This window comes from Malaclemys terrapin, chromosome 19, assembly GCF_027887155.1.
Source record: "Malaclemys terrapin pileata isolate rMalTer1 chromosome 19, rMalTer1.hap1, whole genome shotgun sequence".
Taxonomy (NCBI): domain Eukaryota; kingdom Metazoa; phylum Chordata; order Testudines; family Emydidae; genus Malaclemys; species Malaclemys terrapin.
Genome location: NC_071523.1, coordinates 4,491,586 through 4,514,331, shown reverse-complemented (window position 1 = coordinate 4,514,331; position 22,746 = coordinate 4,491,586). Strand labels below are relative to the sequence as shown.

The window sequence follows — 22,746 nt, the reverse complement described above, 5'->3', positions numbered from 1 at the left end:
GTATTTAAAAGGGTGTCATAAGGAGGTGGGAGAAAACTTGTTCACCTTAGCCTCTAAGGATAGAACAAGAAGCAATGGGCTTAAACTGCAGCAAGGGAGGTTTAGGTTGGACATTAGGAAAAAGTTCCTAACTGTCAGGGTGGTTAAACACTGGAATAAATTGCCTAGGGAGGTTGTGGAATCTTCATCTCTGGAGATATTTAAGAGTAGGTTAGATAAATGTCTATCAGGGATGGTCTAGACAGTATTTGGTCCTGCCATGAGGGCAGGGGACTGGACTCGACCTCTCGAGGTCCCTTCCAGTCCTAGAGTCCATGAATCTATAAGCATTTCCTTTATATTCAAATAGATCTAAGCCTACTTTAGACCAAGGTCTTAAGTTTTCATGAATATGTGTCACAAGTTGTTTAGACTGAGCATTTCTATATCTTTGACATATGTCACATTCTTTATATTTCTCTGTCTTTTGGGGCCAGTACAGAACCTCTCTTGCTCTACATTTCATTTGTCTATGCCTACATGTCCCTCATGTAAGCACTGCAACATCTCTGCTGTTTACCCTAAAGGAATTATTACTCTATTGCCTTTAAACAGAAGTCCTTCAATTACTGATAAGTCTTGAATAAATGGACTATATGGCTTTGGTATAATTTATTATATCCTTTTTCAACAGCTGTAATAACTGTTTGCAAATTCTCAACCTGTCTACTTGTACAATTTCTTTCCATACCCTTTCTGATACAGAAAACTATTTAAGTACATCTACATGCATCTCATCACCTTCAATTACGTTGGTTACATCATAAACTCTAGAAGGAATATCATCAACAATTAATGATTTGCCTGGCTGATACTCTACTAGTAAATCATATACATAAAATTGAAAAAATAATCTTTGTAACCAAGGTGGTATAACTGTCATGTTCCTTTTCGAAATATTAACTAATGGCTTATGAACTACTCCTGCAAGTACAGATCTATCACATACAAACATGTGACTTTTGCATGCAAAAACCAATGCCAAAGCCTCTCTCTATTTGAGCATACTGACATTCAGTTTGACATAGCCCCAGATGCATAAGCAGCTGGTTTCCATAGTGCACCACACTTCTGTAATAGAATTGCTCGGAGACCTTGTTTGGATGCGTCTGAAGATAATTTTGTAAGGCTGTTACTATCAAATAATTTTAATACTGGAGCGGTTTTTTATTAGTTGCTCAAATTCTTGTTGTGTTCATAGTCCCATTTCCACTGATTATTTTTTACAAAGTTAAAGCCCTTCAATTTGTTGCTTGTTTTTTTCCTGCTAGGTTAGGTTTGCATTTTCCTACAAAATTAACCACACCCAAAAATGTCTGTAATGACTCCTTATCTTTTAGGTAAGCAATATCATCAATGGCTTGTATTCACTGTGGATCAACTCCTGACTGGTCATGGAGTTGTCAATTGTTGCACAATAAATTTACATGCATTTTTGTTAAGTTTCAATCCCCCTTTTGCTCTAGATAATGCTTTAGTTAATCTTCTATCATGCTCTTCTAAAGTTCTTCCCCATATTACTGTAGCTGTATTTTCAAAAATCTTTTGCATTGCTCTATGAAATATCTCAGCAGCATTAAAACAGTAACATCCAAAAGCTGTGTTAAATGTACATGGCAACTGACCTTCTTGCTCCAAAGATATCTGCCCAAATCCATTTGATGCATCGAAAGAAGAAATGTATTTTGGTCCTGCTATTTGTCCAAATATTTCTTCCCTGGTAGGTATTTTAAAATGTTCCCTTTCGGATCTAAACAAACGTAAGGATCCATCTTTCTTTTCTGCTATTACAGCTGAATTCACCCAGTCAGTTCTTCTACTCTTTAATTATATCTAAATTAGCTAACCTTTCCAATTCCTTTTGTACCCTACTTCTTAAAGCAGTGGTTTTCAATCTTTTTTCATTTGTGGACCACCAGAAACATTTCAAATGGATGCGTGGACCCTTTTGGAAATCTTAGTCAGTCTGCGGAGACCACAAGTTGAAAACCACTATTCTGTAGTAATGACAATCTTTCACGGACCCCTTAGACAGTCTGCAGACCCCCACGGGTCAGCGGATCACAAGGTGAAAACCACTGTCTTAAAGCAAAGGGTATTTTTCTAGTTGCATGTATAACTGATTTCTTTGTTTCATTTAAAATCTGTTTTATACATTGTATCTAATTTACCAATGCCAGTGAATACTTCATAAAGTTTTCCGGCATTTCAGAATCCTGAATAGTCTGAATTCTATCAATTAGAATTAGTGCTAAACAGGTTTCTAAACCTAAACTTTGTCCTTTAACTACTACAAATCTTATGTTTTCCAAATTATCTTTAACTATGACCTGTAATTCACAAATACCATAACAGGAATTTTTTCCGCTATAAGACTGTAAAGTAATCTGCATTTGTTCTCTTACTACAGGTTTTACTTTTAGACATTTTGGAATTTCAGAAGAAATTACATTAGCCTGTGCACCTGTATCTATTACATACAAAATGCATGTTCCATTAGTAGATAGTGTAACCATCCAATCCTGCTTGTAGTTCACAGATTGGCTCTGTTTCAAAATACCCAGAAACACAATTTTCTTCCTCTGTAACGTCAGCTCTGCATTCCTTACTTAGCATCTTCTCTGAGACTTTTGAATTTGGAATTAAATATATATTTCTAATTTTTTTCAGACTTCTCTGTTTACCAGCTTTGGAGAATAATTCTGTCTCTTTCAGATGTGACAGGTTTGACCACCTGCTGGACATTGTCTAGGTTGGTGCCTCCCTCCACATTCTAGAATATTCTTTCATATGCTCGTATGTTTTAACTTCAAAACTTCAACTCTGTTTTCCTCCATAGGCTTTTTTTATATACACTTTTTCTTATTAAGTTTATATTCACATCAGTTGGTTTTCTTTCTAAAATGTGCAGTTGTTGTTGATTAAACTCAAATGAATTATATAAACAAATTGCTTCAGCACCTGTAGTTTTCAAAAAGGTGGCAATCTTTTGTTTATCTTCCCTCAGAATAGACCCTGATGCCCTCAAACATAAATCCAATTCTCATTTAAACCTTTTCCAGGTTTCTGCAGCATTTATCATTTTTAGAAACGTGGGAACTCTGAATTGATCCATCTTATTTCATTCAAAATTGTTTTTCACTCCCGAGTGACTTTTACTTCAGGGTTTTTTTGTTCATTTGTTTTTAAACAAAAACTAACAAACAAAAACACACACCACACCAACCACCCAACTTCCAGTTCTTTTTATCACTTCCCACAATCCTGGTACCATGTGTCATTTTACGTCATTCCTTGCTAGTAACTTAACCACAGTCTTTATTAAGAGCTTTGCTACCGCACATAGAGAGCATCTGAACTCTGGTCAGTCTAACCTAAAACCAGGTGCCTGCTCCCCATGTCAGCTCCCACACCCTGGAGATTAAAAACAACGAGAAGTACTTGTGGCCCCGTAGAGACTAACAAATTTATTTGGGCATAAGCTTTCGTGGGCTAAAACCCACTGCATCAGATGCCTGGAGTGGAAAATACAGTAGGAAGATATATGTAACAGTACATGAAAACATGGGAGTTGCCTTACCCAGTGGGGGATCAGGTAAGGCAACCCCCATCATTTCATGTTCTGTGTGTGTGTGTAATACTGGCTAAGAGAGGTGAAAACATTATCTCTATCTCTATATAATCTTCCTTCTGTATTTTCCACTCCATGCATCTGATGCAGTGGGTTTTTTACCCACAAAAGCTTATGCCCAAATAAATTTGTTAGTCTCTAAGGTGCCACAAGGACTCCTTGCTGTTTTTGCTGATACAGACTAACACGGCTGCTACTCTGAAACCTGTCACCCTGGAGATTGTTCATCCTCTTAAAGCCACAGTAACATCACACCACATTAGTGCTCTGGGCTCCTGCCAGAAAGGGAATTGGCACTCACGGTGCTTGCGACTCACCAGTGCTCAGTCCAGAGAAAGCGGCCTTCCCCTTCACGCCTGCGCTCCTCTGTTAGCGTAGGTAGCCTCCCCTGGCCAGGGGTGGCTCTAGCTTTTTTGCCGCCCCAAGCACGGCAGGCAGGCTGCCTTCGGCGGCATGCCTGCGGGAGGTCCACCGGTCCCCGGCTTCGGCGTACCCACCGCCGAATCCATGGGACCAGCGGACCTCCCGCAGGCATGCCGCAGAAGGCAGCCTGACTGCCGCCCTCGCGGAGACCGGCGGGGCACCCCCTGCGGCTTGCCGCCCCAGGGACACACTGGGAGCGCTGGTGCCTGGAGCCGCCGCTGCCCCTGGCACCGGTGTTGCCTCAACACTTCTGGACCTACCACAGACGGGCTGGCAGCACTCTAGCCCTAGCCCAGGAAGCTGGCAGCCCCCCCAGGCCACAGCCATGCATAGAGAAGTAACATCACAGCCTTTCTAAGCTGTCCAAGCTCCATATTAGCAGAAACACAGGTGACAAGTGGAAGCAGCTGACAGTCAATTCAGCATTTCCAGGAGATCTGTATTTATCAAAAGCTGTCAATCTGCAGCCAGAACAGGTGTCAGTCACAGTGAAATCTCCCGGCAAACATTCAGTCAGAAAGCAAAGAGTTTGACATCAGGTCAGAATGAGCTTTTAGCTCCTTCTCTCATGGGAGAACCTCCTTCTCTGCTTCCCGAGTTTGAAGAGAGCTATCGATAAAGGAAAGCAAAGAAACAGAGGCAGAATGAAAAGTGAGTAAATAATAGGAAATACAGACAGGCCCCGCTCTGGGGAATTTTCTCCTGCCCCGAGCACCAGGGAATCAGCCACTAGCAGAAACAGGACCCCAGACTGCACCCTGAGAGCGATCTGGGGATGGGGAGTGACCCTTTTATTAAAACCCACAGCAACATCTGCACTTCTAGTGACAGCAACAACTGACTTGAGTCACATTCAATTTTCTGTCCACTGTGAGCCCGGGGCCTGTGTCTGCCTGGCCAGCACTCCGCAGGTTGGAGGAGTGACATTCGTGTTGCACCACTCCTTCGCCGGGGCTGAAGACCCTTTCCCTGAGGTCAGCCTTTGCTCCACACCAGCAAGACCACGATGGACAGCAGTGATGTCTCTGGAGGCTGCACCTGATGACCCAGGACAGATGGCTTTGGGTTTCTTTGCCCACCATGCATGGAGGTGGCTCAGATGACAGTCACTGGAAGCTGAGGGGGAGGGAGCAGCCCTCCTATCACTCCAAAGCAGAGAGCCATCACTTACAGCAATGATACAGACCAGCAAGCGCTAGAGTAAAACACAACAGCCTAAAACGGGGGCAGGCCAGCGCAGGTTTGGGGGCAGGCCAGCCGACCTGACATCTCAGAGAAAAGAAGCTGACAGGTCAGGACAACTTATCTCCCTTCTGAAGTGCTGTCATTGCTCCTGGCTTGTGCCATCAATGAACCCCATTTACTGACCATCAGCCAGTGCGTTCATGACAATACTGGATACAGAACAGACCCCCGCAGTGCCCACCTGATGCTTCCCACCAGCCAGACACCAACCCCTTCATTATGCCAGGAACACCACAAGTCGCTCCTTCCAGCACTGTTATCCAGCGGCATGTCCATCCCTACCCAGACGGCTCCAGTTTACAAATGAAAATGTCGCTCAAGACCTGTATCAAAGGCCTCCCCAAAGTCAGGGGAGCCACAGTCACTGCCCGCTTCTGATCCACTAGCCTGTGTTCCTCAACACAGAAACAATGATGCAGATCTGGCACGAGCTGCTGCCAGCCTGCTCTCCCTTTACTCACTGGCGGGGGCTTTCCCAGCCCACCGCTCTTCACCAGGGAGCTGATCCCACTGCTTCATAAAGCCCTGGGCTTCCCACACACCCACTCAAAATACTTGCCACGTTTGTCCACGCTGGGCTGGGGGAGAGGAGACAGGCCCAGCCGCAGCTGCACAGGGGCTCTGAGATGTCAGGTCGGCTGTGTGCCTGCTGAGGGCACAAAGCCACAGCCACTCCAAGCAAGAGAGGCTGCCCGGGTGGGGAAAAGCATTCATCTCCCTGTCCCACCTGGTGGCACTGGCTCTCATGGCCCTGCAGCGGCATCACTGGCTCCCACAAGCAGAATTAGGCCAGGTTCAAAAATGGATTCCCTGACCCCCAGCACCCACCAGAGCAGAGTTCACTGAGCGCCTGCATGGAGCAGCCCTCCAGAGGAAGGGAGTCGCAGTGATTCCTGACCCTGTTCACACTGCCTTGAGCACAGCATGGACTCAACTTCTGCCTTGAGTACAACCTGTAGTAGGGGCCCGGCCCAGCTGAACACCCCAGCAGGAGCTCTGTGCGTGGGGACGCAGGACACCCAGCTGTTGGGCTGCCTTGCCCAGGATGCAGCATGCACTCTCCCACAGCTCAGCAGAGCTGCACGGAGACAGTGTGGGCATGGCAGGGGTTTGGAAAATGGAGCTAGGACACGGCCTCCCTGCTGAGACGTCAGGTAAGCTAGAGGTGCAGAGAGCCACGGGTGCAGGCAAGGCTGAGAACGCAGGCAGCTCTCCTGCACCCCAAAGAGGATTTACACGTAGCCCCAAGCAAGCAGAATGCAGACGCAGCCAGCAGTGCCAAGGTGTGTGTGTCTGTACACGTACACATGCCTTGGTGAAAGAACCAGGTCTGGGATCAGCTCGGCGATGTAAATGCAGAGGGACTGCCCTGGAGTTACTCCAGGTTTACTCTGATGCAGCAGGATGAGAATCGGCCCCGATTTCTCTGTGTGTTACCCACTCATCTCCCCTAAGAAAAAAGGCACATTCTTAACTGGAGTTAGCAAACACGTGCGGATTAACACAAGGACAAACCATAGTGCAGACAAGGCCTGGACCGCATGCAGGAGTGAAGAGGAACTAAGCGTGTGGGACAAGCTGCATCTCCCATATCCCCACCCTCAGCCTGCAGCCACTCACTGAGGCTGGGCGAGATGCTTAGGTGCTCTCTGCTCTCCTGGGGCAACAGCCCACTCCTCTGCAGCGATTTCACCCCTCGAGCGCTCTCCTTCCACACCTGCCGGTGTGGGCAAGCCCAGCTCCACAGGCTGCCTTCGCTGCCACGCCCCAGGTTGGCTGCAAGCAGCACCTCGCCAGCCAGCAGCAGTTCCCAGGCTCCCCTGATGCAGCACGGCCCTGCTGAGAGCCCAAATCCTTTCCCCACACTCCCTCACCACGCCACACACACAGGCTGAAGGGCAGACGTGGCCCAGTCATCTCCCTGGGCACTCGAGCTCTACCGACCTAGGCTTCAGTCCGATAAAAGAACTGCATACCAGTCATCTCCCCCCGCCCCCGCCTCTGCACATGCACAGCTCCCCAGACACACAAACTGCCCCTGCTCTCACACTTCTCCTATCACCGCCTGTGCCCCCAGACACCACCTCGAACCATCAGAGCAACTGTCCAACCAAGCTGCACTCTAGAGAGTAAAAAACAAACAAATACAGCCCCCCGGCACGCTCTGACAGCACAGCACACGCTGACCCCCCCCCATACCCAATACAGCCCCAGGGCGCTCTGACAGCACAGCACACGCTGACCCCCCTCCCCCTGTACCCAATACAGCCCCAGGGCGCTCTGACAGCACGGCACACGCTAACCCCCCCATACCCAATACAGCCCCCCAGGGCGCTCTGACAGCACGGCACACGCTGACCCCCCCCATACCCAATACAGCCCCCCAGGGCGCTCTGACAGCACGGCACTCGCTGACCCCCCCATACCCAATACAGCTCCCCCAGGGCGCTCTGACAGCACAGCACATGCTGACCCCCCACCCCGGTACCCAATATAGCCCCCCAGGGTGCTCTGACAGCACAGCACACACTGACACCACCAGCCCCCGTACCCAATACAGCCCCCCAGGGCGCTCTGACATCACAGCACACGCTGACCCCCCCCATACCCAATACAGCCCCCCAGGGTGCTCTGACAACAGGGGGCACACAGACCTGGGCTGGGCTGAGGAGCAGATTCTGCAGGGGGGCAGGTTGCAGGGAGAGCGGGTTGGGAGGGGGAAGGGCAGCATTTCAATCCCCTGCTCCAGGACCATCAAGCACTTGGCCCTCTCTGCAGTGGCTGTTTCACTGCTGGGCTGAAATCGAAGCCCAGGGACCTCTGGTCACAGGACCCCAGCTCTGGCTAGGAGTCCCTCCAACCTCACCACAGCTCTGCATAACGGAGACGTGCTCCGTCCATCCTGGCTCTTCAGTGCCAGAACTTGGGGCTTGCACTCCTGCGTGGAGTCCAGGCCCTCCCAAAGAGCAAGCTGTTCCCCGTAGCAGCCGCCTGGCGCTGGCAGCGGGCTCTGCTCCATCTGCATGGGCACCTCACCACCATGACACAGGTGGGCACAGCAACAGCCATGAAACAGCTGGTGGACAGAGCACCTTCTTCCCGGTCCAGGTGTTCCCCCAGCCCTGCCAGCAGAGCAGAGACGGGCACACAACGCTTTGTGGAAAGGAGAGAAGCTGCAGCAGGTAGAGGGACCAGGACAGCAACTGCCTGGCTTCAGCCTGTTCTCTTGCCTCAGGGAAGTTGCTAGAAAGCAGATGTCTCCCCAGAGATGTTTCCTGGCAGCCAAGTGCTGCTCCTAGAGGAAGTGCTGAACGCAAGCCAGCAACAACGTTGGTGATGCAGCCGGCTGCTCTCCAGGAACCAGGCTGGCAGCATGGGCCAGCTGGAAGGGCGGGAGTGGGGGAGTCCCCATCCGGAACCACCCTGATCCCCCAGGATCTCCATACGGGAAGAGGCTGAACAGGCCAGGGCCTTGCTCCATTTACTAGCAGGCACTTTAAACACCTTGAGGATCTGGGCCAGACTCTTAACTCCCAGTGAAGTGCCTAAATCCCAGGGAGGGTGTGGGCCTCCGAGCCAAAGCTCACCGAAGGCAATGCAGAGACTTTGGCTCAGGTGCTGTGTGTATTTGCTGGTGAGATTCAGAGATGAAGGGGCGGGGGGGGGGGAGGGAGGCTGGGGCTCCAGGCACAGCTTCCCAGTCCCTTCTCTGGGGCCCTGAGCAGTACCAAGGGCAGGGCAAAGGGGGGAGCGGGATCATTGCTTCGGCCTCACCCCTTGCCCAGCTCCAGAGCAGGCCAGCACTGGGCCTGTAGTGGACCCAGAACTGCCCAGGAACTGGGTGGTGGCCAGGAGAGGCAGCAAGGCCTAGGGACAAACATTGGGCTGGGCCCCCGGAGCTCCCGGCTTTTACTCCTGTCTGCCATTGATAGCGGTGGTAACTGGGCAGTCTGGGGACCACAGAATGCCCCCGTCCTTCCGCTCCTATGGGGAAGCCAAAATGCAAGTGACCTTCCTGGGGTGACAGCCCAGGTCTGCCAAGATACGCTCCCCTCCAGCTTTTCCTTTTCGATTGGTTAAAGCCGTTCGTAGATCTCACTCTTGGAAAGGGATGCCTTCCCCCAGCCCTGAGATCAGCGCCCCACTCGGCACACGAGTCTGGGGGAGACTGAAGGCAATGCCGGGAATCTTCGGACACGTCCAGGGAAGGAGATAGTGGAGCAGGAAGCAGACCCCAGCAATTTTAACAGAGCAGCTATGAAGCTCTGTCCAGCATCCTCGACACTGTTGTCCCCACTCTGTTTGGTCACAGGAGGCATGGACGGTGCAAGAAGAGCAGAGCAGGAGAACTGGGTCAGATCTCCTGGGTTCTAATCCCCACGCTGGCCCCGACTCCCTGCGGGCCAGGCAGCTCCCTGTGTCTTGGTTTCCCGTCCTCACAGCAACACTATGCAGGGGAACAATGCAAGAGACAGACACAGTCCCGGTCAGCAAGGGCTTCTCCTGGGTGTCCAGGTGAAGGACGGGGAGGAAAAAACAATGTGAGATGACCAGCAAACAGACACATTGCCTCCTGGGGCTTGGACCCGCTCCGTGACCCCGGGGTGTGGAGCCTAATGTCCCCAAAGCCTCCCTGTCTCCCAAGCAGCCCAGATGTACAGTATCTGGGACAGACAAGGAGTTAACCCCTTGTTCACTGGGAGCTGGCAGTGCCCGACACACAGGGGACCCACCCTGGCAGGGGTGCTGTGGGCCTTCTGGGGAATGTATCATGGACATGCTTCCGAACCCTGGAGTGGTTTCATCAACCGATTGACTCGCCACAGAAATCCTCCTTTGAGTAGCGACCGAACCGGGCAACGCTGGCCAGCGGGGCTCAGAGCGCAGGCTGCTCTCTGACCTCAGCCACAGGGGCACTGTTGGAGCCAGCGCGACACTAAACGTATTGGCTGGTTTCCTGGGATCTGGCTGCATTCAGGACCCAGGAGGCTATTCTCTCATCACAGGCAGCTCTTCCCTGTCCCTGCTGCAGCCAGCCAGTCACTCCCTGATCTCCACACCGGCTGCCCCAGCTCAGCACCGCCCTTTGCTCTGCCTCTCCACTGCACGGCCTGGCAGGAGGGTCTGTCTGGAGCCCTGAGAACTCTCTGCAGTGCTCATTACCGCATTCGCAGCCAGGCTTTCCCAACCCCCTCCCGCAGCCTGGGAAGGATAATCGGCTCAGACATAAAAGGCTCCTCCGGCCTGGCTTGGTGCGTTAGGCACGTCTTGCTCTGCAGTGACCCCAGCAGGACGAGGCTCTGGCCATGCCTCTGCCCAGGCCCAGTACAAAGCTCCTGGTGGCAGCCTGCCATGCCCCTGGAACTGGGGGTACCCAGGCAGCTGCTGGCAGGAGCAGCGACGTTGCCTGCTCAGAAGCCAAGTGGGAATAGAGGGGCACAAAGCCCTATGCATCCAACCCGACAGCCCCCTCCCCAGCTTGCTTTGCTCCCACAGTGTGTGTGGGGGGGCACTCATTGTCCTTATGCGAGAGGTCTCTATGCAGAGACAACTCCTCCACCTGAGGGGCACAGGTATGCTCAGGTCCCAGTGTCCCCTCTTGCTGGATCTCGGTGCTCCCACCCTCCATCCTTTGCGCTCTTGATCCAGGACCTCAGGAAGGAACCTCTGATGCCAGGGGGGAAGGGGGGGAGTTGCCAGGCAGAGTGGATCCAGCAGCTTCTGGTCACTAATAAAACACAAATGGCTCTAGCCAGGAGCAGACCTGCACTTGGCTTTGTAGCCAGACACTGCCACCACTCTGCCCCATCCAAGCACAATGCATCCTGCTCAAGGGGCCCCCATTCTCCCACCCAGTACAGGCCGAGGGGACCCCACTGCGAGGGCTGACTGAGTGCCTGCTCCCGGCCACCACACACAGGGCCCTGCTGCCAGCTAGCTCTCAGGGTGGCGGAGTGAAGGCAGCCAGCTCCAGTGCACACCGTTGGCTGCCTCCCTCCTCATGACTCATCACTGGTTCTGCTGGTCACTGTATAGGCACAGGAGGTCCCTGAGCAGGGGAAGGGCAACATCAGCCCTGCAGATTACACTGGGCACCTCCCATCCCGAGAGCTCCAGGCCCTGGGGTCAGCGCCAGGCTCATTTTACAGAGGCGCAGGCTGAGGCCCAGACAGGGGATGTAGCTCTCCCGAGGTCTCACAATGATTCAGTGGCAGAGTTGGGAACCCAGCTCCGACCTCCCAGTGCCCTGCTCTAACCACTAGAGCGGACTGCCTCCAGATGTGGCAGGTGGCTGCCCTGTCACACACGCACACCTTGCAGACCACACACACACACACACACACACACACACACAGAGACAGTCCTTGTAGACTGGACCGACCGACCAAACACACACATCCCTTGTGGTCCATGCATGTGCATATGCGCGCACATGGGACTGGCCCTCTGCATGCTCAAGGTAATGGGAAATTTAGCACCGATGTGAAGTGGTGCGGGATGCAGAGGATCAGGGAGTGGCCATTCCACCACAAGCCCTGCCACTCACTGCAAGGGCCCACGTGGTGTGCGCACCGGGCTCACCCCCCGCCCCCCGAATAAACAGTGGGTTTTGATCACTCTGAAATCACAGTTCCCCTTCAGCATTCGGGAGCTTGCTAACGTTTTTCCTTAATGAAATCAACTTTCACTGCAAGGCAAGAAGCACCACACCCACCCGCCCACCCTCTCACTCAGCGGAGCAGAGAACTGATTTTCTTGTGTCGGCCGCCAAATCCCATCCCTGGGGCAATGCGGAGCCCGGCATGAACTTGCGACTTCCTGCCCCTGGGGTTGCATGTGCCCTGCCTACAAAGACCCTCTCTTAGGGAGCTTGTGTGGCTGAAGACTAGCTGGAGCGCACAGACACCTGGCCACACCCCTTCCCAGGACCCAGCCCCGTCACCCCAGAGCCCTCTACAGGGTGGAAGAGTACAGAGCCACTCCCACGCAGAGCCATTCTCCAGCGGGACGGACAGTGGTTTTGCAGGTGCATGATGCGAGGCGGGAGAAACGACCCAGCACTTCCAGTACCAGCTGCAGTGAGCTCAGGGGGCTGCAAACATCCAGTTGACACTGGACGTGCTCAGAGGCGAAACCCTCTTATTTGCATATTGCCCCTCTACCAGTTGTTCGGCTGAGGGTTATCGCTAGGAGAAGGGGGCCATGGTAAAGGGATTTGGGAGCACCCGGTGAGCCAAGCGGCTCTGCTGGCAGCTCTACTCTGCACACAAAGCCCACCCCAGCCTGGCAGGGCCCAAGACTTTCTCTTTAGATTAGAGACACCAGCAAAACCGCCATGACAAAGGGAGAGGGTCCAAGAGAGCCCAGAGGGGGGCTCTGCTCTGTGACAGGCCCTCCCATGACAGCAGTCGCCCCTGCAAGCACACAGACAGATGCCATGGCAACGACAAGGTACAGTACAAGGAAACCCAACTCACCATGGTTCTCTAGCACACTCCCAGGGGTCGCACCCGGCAGGGCGACTGACAGGGCAGGGCTGAAGAGTCAATCGTCTGGTGATAAACACAACTGGTTGAAAACTCGGGGCATGAAAAACTCTGGTACCCCTCTATCTCGATATAACGTGACCAGATATAACACGAATTCGGATATAACACGGTAAAGCAGCGCTCCGGGAGGTGGGGTTGCGCACTCCGGTGGATCAAAGCAAGTTCGATATAACACGGTTTCACCTATAACATGGTAAGATTTTTTGGCTCCTGAGGACGGCATTATATCGAGGTAGAGGTGTATTTGGGAATTCCTTTTTGTCCTGAGTCGGGACAAAAATATCAAAACGTTTGGTGGAACAGAAAGTTCTGAAAAACGTCCATTTGGAAATGTCTACACGTTTCATTTTGGATCATAGACTCAGATTTAAAGGTCAGAAGGAAGCAGCATGATTATCTAGTCCGACCTCCTGCAGACCGCAGGACACACAACCTCATCCACCCACTCCTGTAAAAGACCCCTGAACTCTGGCTGAGTTGCTGGAGTCCACAAATCATGGTTTAAAGAATTCAAGTTACAAAGAATTCACCACTTACACTAGTTGAAACCTGTGCCCCATGCTGCAGAGAAAGGCGAAAACCCCCCAGGGTCTCTGCCAATCTGATCCGGGGGAAATTCCTTCCTGACCCCAAGTCTGGCCATCAGTTAGACCCCGAGTATGTGGGCAAGACCCAGCAGGCAGATACCTGGGAAAGAATTACGTGTCAGGGAAAGGCTGCTGGGATCCTTTCCCCACTGCCTCCTTCCATCAGAGCCTTTCCCTGCAGTGGTAAAAACTCCAGTAGTGGGACACTACACAGCTAAAAGCAGCGGCGTAAATGGGGAGGTACTGCTTGGGAACAGAGAGAGCACTGGGGGGTACATCGGCACAGGGTTCAGGAGTGTCTTTACTCGTCATATAAGCAGTGCTTCCCCATCTACACTGTTATTTACACCTGTGCTAGGGGGCGTGTAGCGTATGCACTTTACATACCACTGAAGGGGGGGGGGGCACAGAGTCGTACTGTTTCTGCCCTGTTTCTGATATGCAAACTAGACACAATCAACTCAGGATTGAATAAGGACTGGGAATGGCTGAGCCATTACAAACGTTGACTCTATCTCCCCTTGTAAGTATTCTCACACTTCTTATCACACTGTCTGTACTCGGCTAGCTTGATTATCACTTCAAAAGTTTTTTTTCTCTTACTTAATTGGCCTCTCAGAGTTGGTAAGACAACTCCCACCTGTTCATGCTCTCTGTATGTGTGTATATATATATATCTCCTCAATATTTATTCCACTCTGTATGCATCCAAAGAAGTGGGCTGTAGTCCACGAAAGCTTATGCTCTCATAAATTTGTTAGTCTCTAAGGTGCCACAAGTACTCCTGTTCTTTTTGCGGATACAGACTAACACGGCTGCTACTCTGAAACCTGTTTCTGCCCTGTGCACTGGTTCTAGTTGGGAGGACTGGGTCGCTCCTTTACAGGGAAGCTGCACGGATTATAAACAGCAGCCCAGGATGATAGTGATGAGTAACTACCCTAGGACCCATCCATTTCCAGAATGCCTTTCATTCTACAGCTCCATCCCAAAGTGCCGGACAAACTCCTACACACATAGGCTGGGTAAGCTGGAAAAGCAGCATCCCGTGGGCTGGAGGGGCATCATTAATTAGCCCCAGAACTCCCATTCCCAGTCAAAAGGCAGCCAGTGGGAGCAGCATTCACTCCCTATGTGCTAAAGGCAGCACCTTGTTCATTCTCCCCTTGTGGTGGGACCCAAGCCAGTGACAGGGTAGGGGGTCCCTACACTGAATGGGTTCCTCATAATTGGAAGCCCTCCCCGTCCGAGCCCACTCCGTGCTCTCCCCGCAGATTGTAACCGTGCAAACCAGCCTGAGGCTCCGGAAAGGGCAGATACAACAGTCGCAGCAAGTGATGATCCTAATAGAGGAGCTCCAGCTCTCTACATACTTAACTGGCCTTCCTCATAATATCCTCTGAGCACCTCACAATTGTCAGTGGAGTTTAATTTCACAACACCCCAAAGGGCATTATCCCCATTGAACAGACAGGAAGTGAGGAAGATTAAGAGACTCACCCAAGATCACCCAGAAAATCTGTGGCAGAGCAGGGAATTAATCCCAGGTCTCCCAGGCCCCAGCCTCCTGCCTTATCTACTAGACCATCCACCCTACCAAGGAGGGAGGGGAGAAGTGTCAGCCTGGAAGGAATGCAGGCAGCCCAGCAGGGCCTCCATGTGCCAGACACCTAGGGAGGGCTGGCCTGGGTTCACACAGTGATGAAGAGGAGGCAGTTTTGCAAATTTCATCCTATCAAGTTCCACGGTAAAGGTGCTGACCCCAGCCAGACCCAGAGCCCGTAACTCTTTCTCCCCTGGCAGACCCTTTCCTGAAGGCCTGGGGGAGGCAGTGATGGAACTACGATACTGGGAGGGGCCGGGGGAGGGGGGGGCAGGACGAGCGCTCTCCCCCCACACCTATTCCACCTTCCGGGTGGTTCTCACGCTCAGTCCCGGAGTTCCAAGTGCCCGCAGGGTAGGAGCTGGATGGCCGCCACCAGGGCCCACAGGATCAGCGAAGGGAGGGCCCAGGCCTGCTGCAATCAGAGCCTGAAGAGAACGCTGGCCCTAAGCAGGCAAAAGGCCCCCTGAACCTCCTGCAGCCCCCCAGAGCCTTTCAACATGGCCTCCTTACAGCAAGGCTGGGGAGAACCGGTTCAGGGGAGCTATGAACTGAACCTTTCTGGGGCCATGAAAGTCTCCAAATAGGGCCTCCCCCACCTCCAGTCGTTGCCATGGCCCCGCCCTTCCCCATGCAGCCCAGCAAGCCCTGGGGTTGATCCAGAAGCAGGCGGGATCAGAGAGCCTGTTTTCCCCAAAATTCAGCCAGCCCAGCTGAGCAGCACCCAGATGTCCGGGGGTTCATCTGCAGTTGGCCTATTTCTGCTGCTGCCCTCCACAGTCCAGAGCGCCCCCTGGCTGTGGCAGAGGACAGGGCATCCCAACCACGGCAGAACGCTCCATGAATGACCCCTGCCTGGGTCCTAGCACTCGCTCTGTTGGTCAGTCCCTGCTGAGAATCTCTTTCAGGATCCCCCAAGGGAAACGCGATTGAGGGACACAACAGGTCAGGAGAGGAAAGTCACCGATTTCCTCCCCTCCCGCAGGATTTTCAATGTACCTCTGGCCTGCGTTTGCGTCAGTCGGGGATTTGTAAGTGTACTACTGATACAGGTTTGCCGGTAGTATTCCTCTGGAGATGCAGTGTTACTGGTACCGAAGTGCCTTCCACCCGCGGCGCTATTCTTCTTTCCGTACAGGAATAGTGATCCTACTGTAAGCACACTGATGCCACTACAGCCCGTATTACACAAGGGATGTGGTGATACTATCACTACACCAGCACAGTGCAAGCATTTTATGTATTGTGTTCACAGCCAAGCTCCCGCATGCTGCTCCTCACCAGAACCCCAAGGTGCCCCCCTTATTCGCCACCCTTCCGCCACGCAGGTGTAATGATGCATTACTGACTAGCCTTAGGCTGAGAACCAAGCCCTGTAGGACCCCACTGGGACCACCCCAGTGTGGATCATTCCCTATCAGCAATAACAGTTAGCCCATTTTTAATCCACCTAATATGGGCTGCAATTATTTTGTACATTTCTGGGGGTGGGGGTGTTGTTTTTTTAAATTGGAATGTCTGGCAGAGCTAAATCCTTACAGAATTCAAAGTATATTCAGTCAACACAATTGCCTTTATCAACCAGACTTATATCTTGTCAAAGGATGATATCAAGGTGGTGTGACAAGACCTATTTTCCATGTGCACTAGTATTAATTATATTTCCAGCTTTTGATTCGTTAGTGATAGAATTCGGTGTTAGCGGTTCCGCTCTTTTGCCCAGCACCAATGTCAGGCTAATAGTATCCTATAGTTACCCAGGTTATCCCATTTAGTCTTTAACATTTTGTTGGAACAATATTGCATTTCTTCTAGCCCTCTAAAACCTCTCAAGCACTGCAAGTTATTAAAAGTAAAAATCAAAGGTATGAAGAGCTCCTTGGCCAACTCTTTTAAACCTCTTGGGTGCAAGCTCTCTGGCCCTGCTGATTTTAAAATGTGTAATTTTAGTAGATGCTGCTACTGAACATCCTTTTCGTTACCCTTGGAGAAGTATTTCTACATCATTATACACAATGGATACATCATCCAATCTGATTCGTAATATAGGACAGAAATATTTATTGAACCCTTCTGCCTTTTCTGCACCATTATTGACAATGGTGCCATCTCCACCCAATATTGGATCCACACTATTTTTAGGATTCCTTTTATTTCGGATACATTTTGAACGCGCCTCCTTATTACCTTTAACTCTCTGACATAGATATGGGGAGCATCCCTTTTGTTTCTCTTATCAGCTGCCGGCAATCTCAGCTTCTGTTTTATATTCACTGCCATTCACCTCCCCTTTTTCCACACTGATTTATGTTTTATTGTTCTTTGCACATTTCCTCTAAAATTTAAAAAAAAAAAAAAAAAACACTTTTTCACAGCTGAGATACTGTGACTTTTGGAGCACTTAGTAAAGTGTTCTTAAACAACTCCCAATTTCCATACACACTTCTCAGTTTACATTTTTCTTCCCAACAGTTTTGCTCATCATTATCTGTAGCTTTGGGGAGTTAGCTCAAGTGTGTGTAAATACAGATACATATATATCTATTACTGGTGGGGACAGAATTCTGTTTTACTTTCATCAAAGGATCTCAAAGCACCTCACATCATCAATTAGTGAAGCCTCCCAGGATGGGGGTCTGTATTATTTCACTCATTTAAAGATGGGGAAACAGAGATAGAGGGGACAAGTGACCTCCCCAACATCAGAGCTGAGAATACAACCCAGGAGTCTTGTCTCCTAGAAGAGCTAACAACTAGACAACACGGTCTCCCATAAATAAGCCAGAGGTCTTGCCCTGCCTGTTGGAGAAAAAGGAAAAACAGCCAGGAGTCCCTTGCAGCTGCGAAGGCAGCGGGGGAACATTTAGGGAGCAGGGGCTGAGGAGGTGTCACTCAGACATATGGCGGAGTGAGACGCCTGCAGGGCCTCCAGCGTAAGGAAGGACTCTTAACACTGATTTGCGGTGTCAGTGGATCTGGCACACTTGCTCAGCCAACCTGCTAGAGCGGAGGTAAGTACCAGGGGGACCTACCAATAACCCAGCCCGCGCAAGGCAAGGGAGGCTAGAATGGATTAGACACAGGCACTAAAGCATAAATGTCTGAGCTTCCTACACTGGCCAAGGCAGAGCCCCAGCCTGACAAGGCAGCTGCAGGACCAACCAGCATGCCAGGCGTACCACCTTGGAGAAGAGTAACTCAAGGAGGGAGGAGAGCACCACAGCACCCCGAGCCCGTCATCGCTCTGCCTTGCCGGCATTCAGCTTAGGGGCCGTAGTTCTGGGCTAGGCTTTGCTATCACAGAGGCAGAGGCAGCCTGGGCTGGGGGTCGCTTGCATGAACATGATGCTGGGTCCCCACGACCTAGACTTAGTCCCACCATGAGTGCAGGGGACTGGACTAGATGACCTCCCACGGTCCCTTTCAACTCTACCATTCTAGACAGCATCACACAGAAGGAGTGTGGGACCACGGGCCAGGCCCAGGACTGCCCTGACAGGCAACGGACATTACCCATCGGGGAAGAGGGCAGCTCAAGATGGTGACGTGAATGACTTACACCCACCTGGCATTCAGGTGGCGAGCACATGAGTGAAGCTGACCTGTCCAGGGAGGCGGGGGGCAGGGGGCTACCAGCATGGAAAGCAGCTAGGCCTTTGGAGAGTGCAGCTAGTGGTTTGAGCATTGGCCTGCTAAACCCAGGGTTGTGAGTTCAATCCTTGAGGGGGCCACTTAGGGATCTGGGGCAAAATCAGTACTTGGTCCTGCTAGTGAAGGCAGGGGGCTGGACTCGATGACCTTTCAAGGTCCCTTCCAGTTCTAGGAGATGGGATGGGATGAGCTATCCATCTGAGAGCCCCCTCTCCCCGCCTCCCCACTCCACTGAATGCCAAAGAGATGCAGCTTACATAGCACCAGTGCACACTCACACCCGCTGCGAGAGTCACTCACACCCGCTGCGAGAGGCCCAGAGACTCCGATGGGAAGTGCATTGACTTCAGGTTGCATTTGTCCCATTTTGTCCCTGGCAACTGTGTTTCAGGCTCTAAGGTCCAGCTGGTTTGGGACTCCCTCCCCTTGCCCCCCATTTCTCCCCCTCCCCTCCCCAGCTCTTTTCTTTCCAGCACCCAGCAGGCCAAGCATCCATTCCTTAGTAGAGCAGGACTTCCCCGTGCACGCCCTTCCCCCTAGGGCCCTCCTCCTCCCGCTCGCCACCCAGCACACCCCCACCAATGGCTCTCCATGATGTTAATGACTTTTTAAACTGGCAGCCCTCCCCGCCCCCTCCAGTCCGGAGCACAGCATTTGCTGACTGGAGCTTTGCAAAGCAAGGATGAGAGCTGCTGACCTGTGAGGTGCCACAGCCCCAGACACTCCTTCAGGTGGAGAGAACAAGGCTCTTGCTACAGTAAATGGTAAAGGAGCGAGCGGCAGGAGCAGACAACTCCGCCTCAGCTCCAGTTTCATTTCCATGCTCCGGGCAGGGTCTCGGAGAGGAGCCCGAGACCAGGCCGGGCCCAATGACTTCAAGCCAGGCCTGGATCGTCTTTCCCCAAAAGCTGCTTGTTTCCCTATTTCAAACCCACGTGAGCAAAGCTCCCTTCGGGAGGGCTGGGGGCCCTTTGTGGCACAAAGGGAAAGGTGCTGGCTCCTCGCTCAGGGGCTCGAGGGTGGGTGGGATGGGCCACTGGACAGGCAAAGAGTGACACTAAAGTACAGCTGGGGAAACGCTTGGACCAACTAGACTGGCCAAAGAACAGATCCGCCTCCCAGGCCTGGCCCCTCTCCTGGGCGGGACAACATCTGCTGAGAGCCCCTTGACCGGGACACACACCGGGAAGCGCCCAGGGGAGCGCGTGGGGAGGAAGAGAGGGGGAACCTAATGCAAGGCCAGTCAGACCCCAAAGCCGACAGCCTGGGCTCTGCATTGCTGAACGATCCAGTTAACAGGGGAGAAAAGCCCCCCGAGCCCCGCAAGTTCTTGACTCCGCGCCCAGCCAGACGCTGCCACGGCTTCGGGAAGCCGCCCATGTTATCTGGTGTTTCTGGCTCCTTCTAGAAAATGGAGACGGAGACCTACAGGCCGGGCAGCGCCACGGTACATGGGGCTACTGACCCCTAGCGCTGGCCGGGGGGGGCTGCATGGGGCTTTTCTCCGCCACAGAGGTTGCACTAGGAGGGTGGGGGCGGAGGTGTCAGCCAGCTCCTGTGCACAGGCCCAGCCCCCTCCCCTCCCATGGCTGTAGTCGCCTACGCAGCAGGCGCTCCTGCTATAGTCAGCAGTGTCGGGTCTGGCTGGCGTTGCAGGAATGCCGCTGTCAACCATCAATACTGCCATCCGATCAGGCCAGCCATCCGACGTGGACATGGATGTTCCTAGGAACACGCTCATCCCCCTATAATTAAAACCATGCTGGGCTCGTCTGAACAGCATTGCTGGCTAGTGCTCTCCACTGCAATGTAAATAGTCCTATTTGTGCCAAGCTCGCATATTGTAAATATCACTACGTATAGCTGGCCAACCCATGAGTCATTCCCCAAAACTCCGACTTAATCAACAGTGCCTCATCCCTAGCCCACACCAACGCAGTGCCTAGGCCCCTTCCGGGCATTTGTCTTGACAGCCAAACCCAGTGGCGTCCACACAAACCCATCCATCCACCCAGCAGGGGATCCAGTCACCCCTTGCGTTGAACGCAAGTTCCATTCGCTGCCCCCAAAGCGCTCACCGAGCCGGTACGAGCCAGAGTCCAGCCTGAGACCTCGCGCTCCTCCCTGCCCCTGAGACGGGAGCCCAGGGTTCTGTGCCGTCGTACTTCCCCGGGCGACAGGGCCGGCTCTCCAGCGGTGTGAGGGCATGGACGCACGGCTCAGACAGGCGGGCGAGCAGGATGAATCCCACCTCATCCCGTGCCCAGACAGTGCTGCCACAACGCGTCTCCCCCTGTCGGGCACCATGTTCCAAACGCACCCGCATTCCACAAACTCCCTACCTGCCATCTAGCCTGCACAGCCGGGGGAACGCAGCCGGGAACGTGTCGGCTCCCGAAAGCCCACGCCGGGGGCCAACCTCAGGCTCCAGAAGCCAGGAAGGGGCCAGGGCCCACTACAGGCACGTGCCAAACCCTCTCCCGGCCCGCCAGCGCCAGGCTGAGGTGGGCAGCCCGTGCGGCGCCAGGCCCGGGATCGCGAAGCCTCTCTCACAGGCTGCACAGCCCCCACGCCGGGGCTCCCACCAAGCCACGGGCAGCTAACGGGGGAGCAGGCAGAGGGCACAGCACAGGCTGGCAATGCCAACCACGGCCCATGCCAGAAGCCGCCGCAGACTGGCAGGCAGCATGGGGCGAGGGGGACCTGTGTGCCCCACAGGCTCACTCCATCCTCACGCCATGTTTGGGAAGGTCCAGGCTCCAGCAGCCGCAGCCCAGAGCCCCCGGACAGCGTCTCCACATCGCCAGCGGGGTCCTCGCCCCGCAGCCCCGCGCTGCCCCCGAGCGCTGTCCCCCGCTCCGCACTTCCACCCTCCGGCTGCAAACTTTGCCCGGCCCCCGAGGCTCCGGGCCCCGGCCGGGGGCTCGCTGCAGCGCGCTTCCCGGGGACCCGTCCCCATGCCGCGGGGGGCGCCCGGCGCTGGCCTGGCTGCGGACCGGGGCGCGACGGCCCCTGCCCCCGGCAAAGGCGGCCGCTCCCCGCCGTGCCCTCGCCGGCCCCAGCGGAGCGGAGCGGCCGGTGCCGAGCCCCAGCCGGGCGGCGCCTGCCCCGAGCCCCGAGCCCCGGCCGGCCGCACTTACCCTCCACGGCGGCGAGCAGGGGCAGCAGCAGCAGCAGGCAGCAGCCGGGCAGCAGCGCCATGGCGGGCGCGGGGAGGGACCGGCGGGCGGGCGGCGGCGGCCGGGGCTAGCGGGGCAGCGGCCGCGGCTCCATGCGGCCAGCCCGGCCCCGCGCAGGCAGACACACGCGCCGCGCGCTCGCCGCCGAGTGAGCCATAGGGAGCGCGGAGCCGGCCCCGCTCCGCCAGGCTGGAGCGACCCACCGCCCGCGCCGCGCGGGGGAGCGCCCGCCGCCGCCCCGCCCCCGGGCCCCGCCGCGCCTGCCGGGCCGGGCGGGGCGGGCGGCGCAGCCTGCGGGGGCGGGGGCGGGGGGCGGCGCGGGGCGGCCCGGCGGGCGAGCGGGGCCGGCGCCCCCCCGCCGCCAGTGGTATCTCCCGGCGCTGTCTGTCAGCCGCGGCCGGCCGGGCTGCGGGGCGGGGTCGCCCGTCACCTGCCGGGCCAGGGGAGCCGCCGGGGGGGGGCTCTGGGCAGGGGCCCAGGCCGGGATCGCCAGCGCCCCCCGCGCCACGTGCCAGGCAGGTGCCCGCAGAACCCGGGCTCGGGCTCGGCTGTCCCCGGTGGGGGTTGGTTGTCTGCGCCTGACCCCGACTGTACCCAGCCCGGGGTTATCTGCGCCTGACCCCGACTGTACCCTGCCCGGGGTTATCTGCGCCTGACCCCGACTGTATCCTGCCCGGGGTTATCTGCGCCTGACCCCGACTGTACCCAGCCCGGGGTTATCTGCGCCTGACCCCGACTGTACCCAGCCCGGGGTTATCTGCGCCTGACCCCGACTGTACCCAGCCCGGGGTTATCTGCGCCTGACCCCGACTGTACCCAGCCCGGGGTTATCTGCGCC

The 22,746-nt window shown here is 54.3% G+C and overlaps 1 protein-coding gene across 4 annotated transcripts in view; it reads right to left on the bottom strand.

Moving 5' to 3' along the window:
* The window catches only part of EPHB2 (EPH receptor B2), a 241,178-nt gene extending 219,154 nt beyond the window's left edge, over window positions 1-22,024 (bottom strand). For 2 of the 4 annotated variants that reach the window (XM_054009139.1, XM_054009142.1), the window contains exon 1: window positions 21,870-22,023. In XM_054009139.1, coding sequence (XP_053865114.1) covers window positions 21,870-21,930 — 61 coding nt within the window. In that variant the 5' untranslated portion in view covers window positions 21,931-22,023. Of the gene's footprint in view, window positions 1-21,869 lie in introns of all 4 variants that reach the window. The other 2 variants (XM_054009140.1, XM_054009141.1) reach the window with 2 other exon arrangements.
* Window positions 22,025-22,746: the final 722 nt, after the last annotated feature.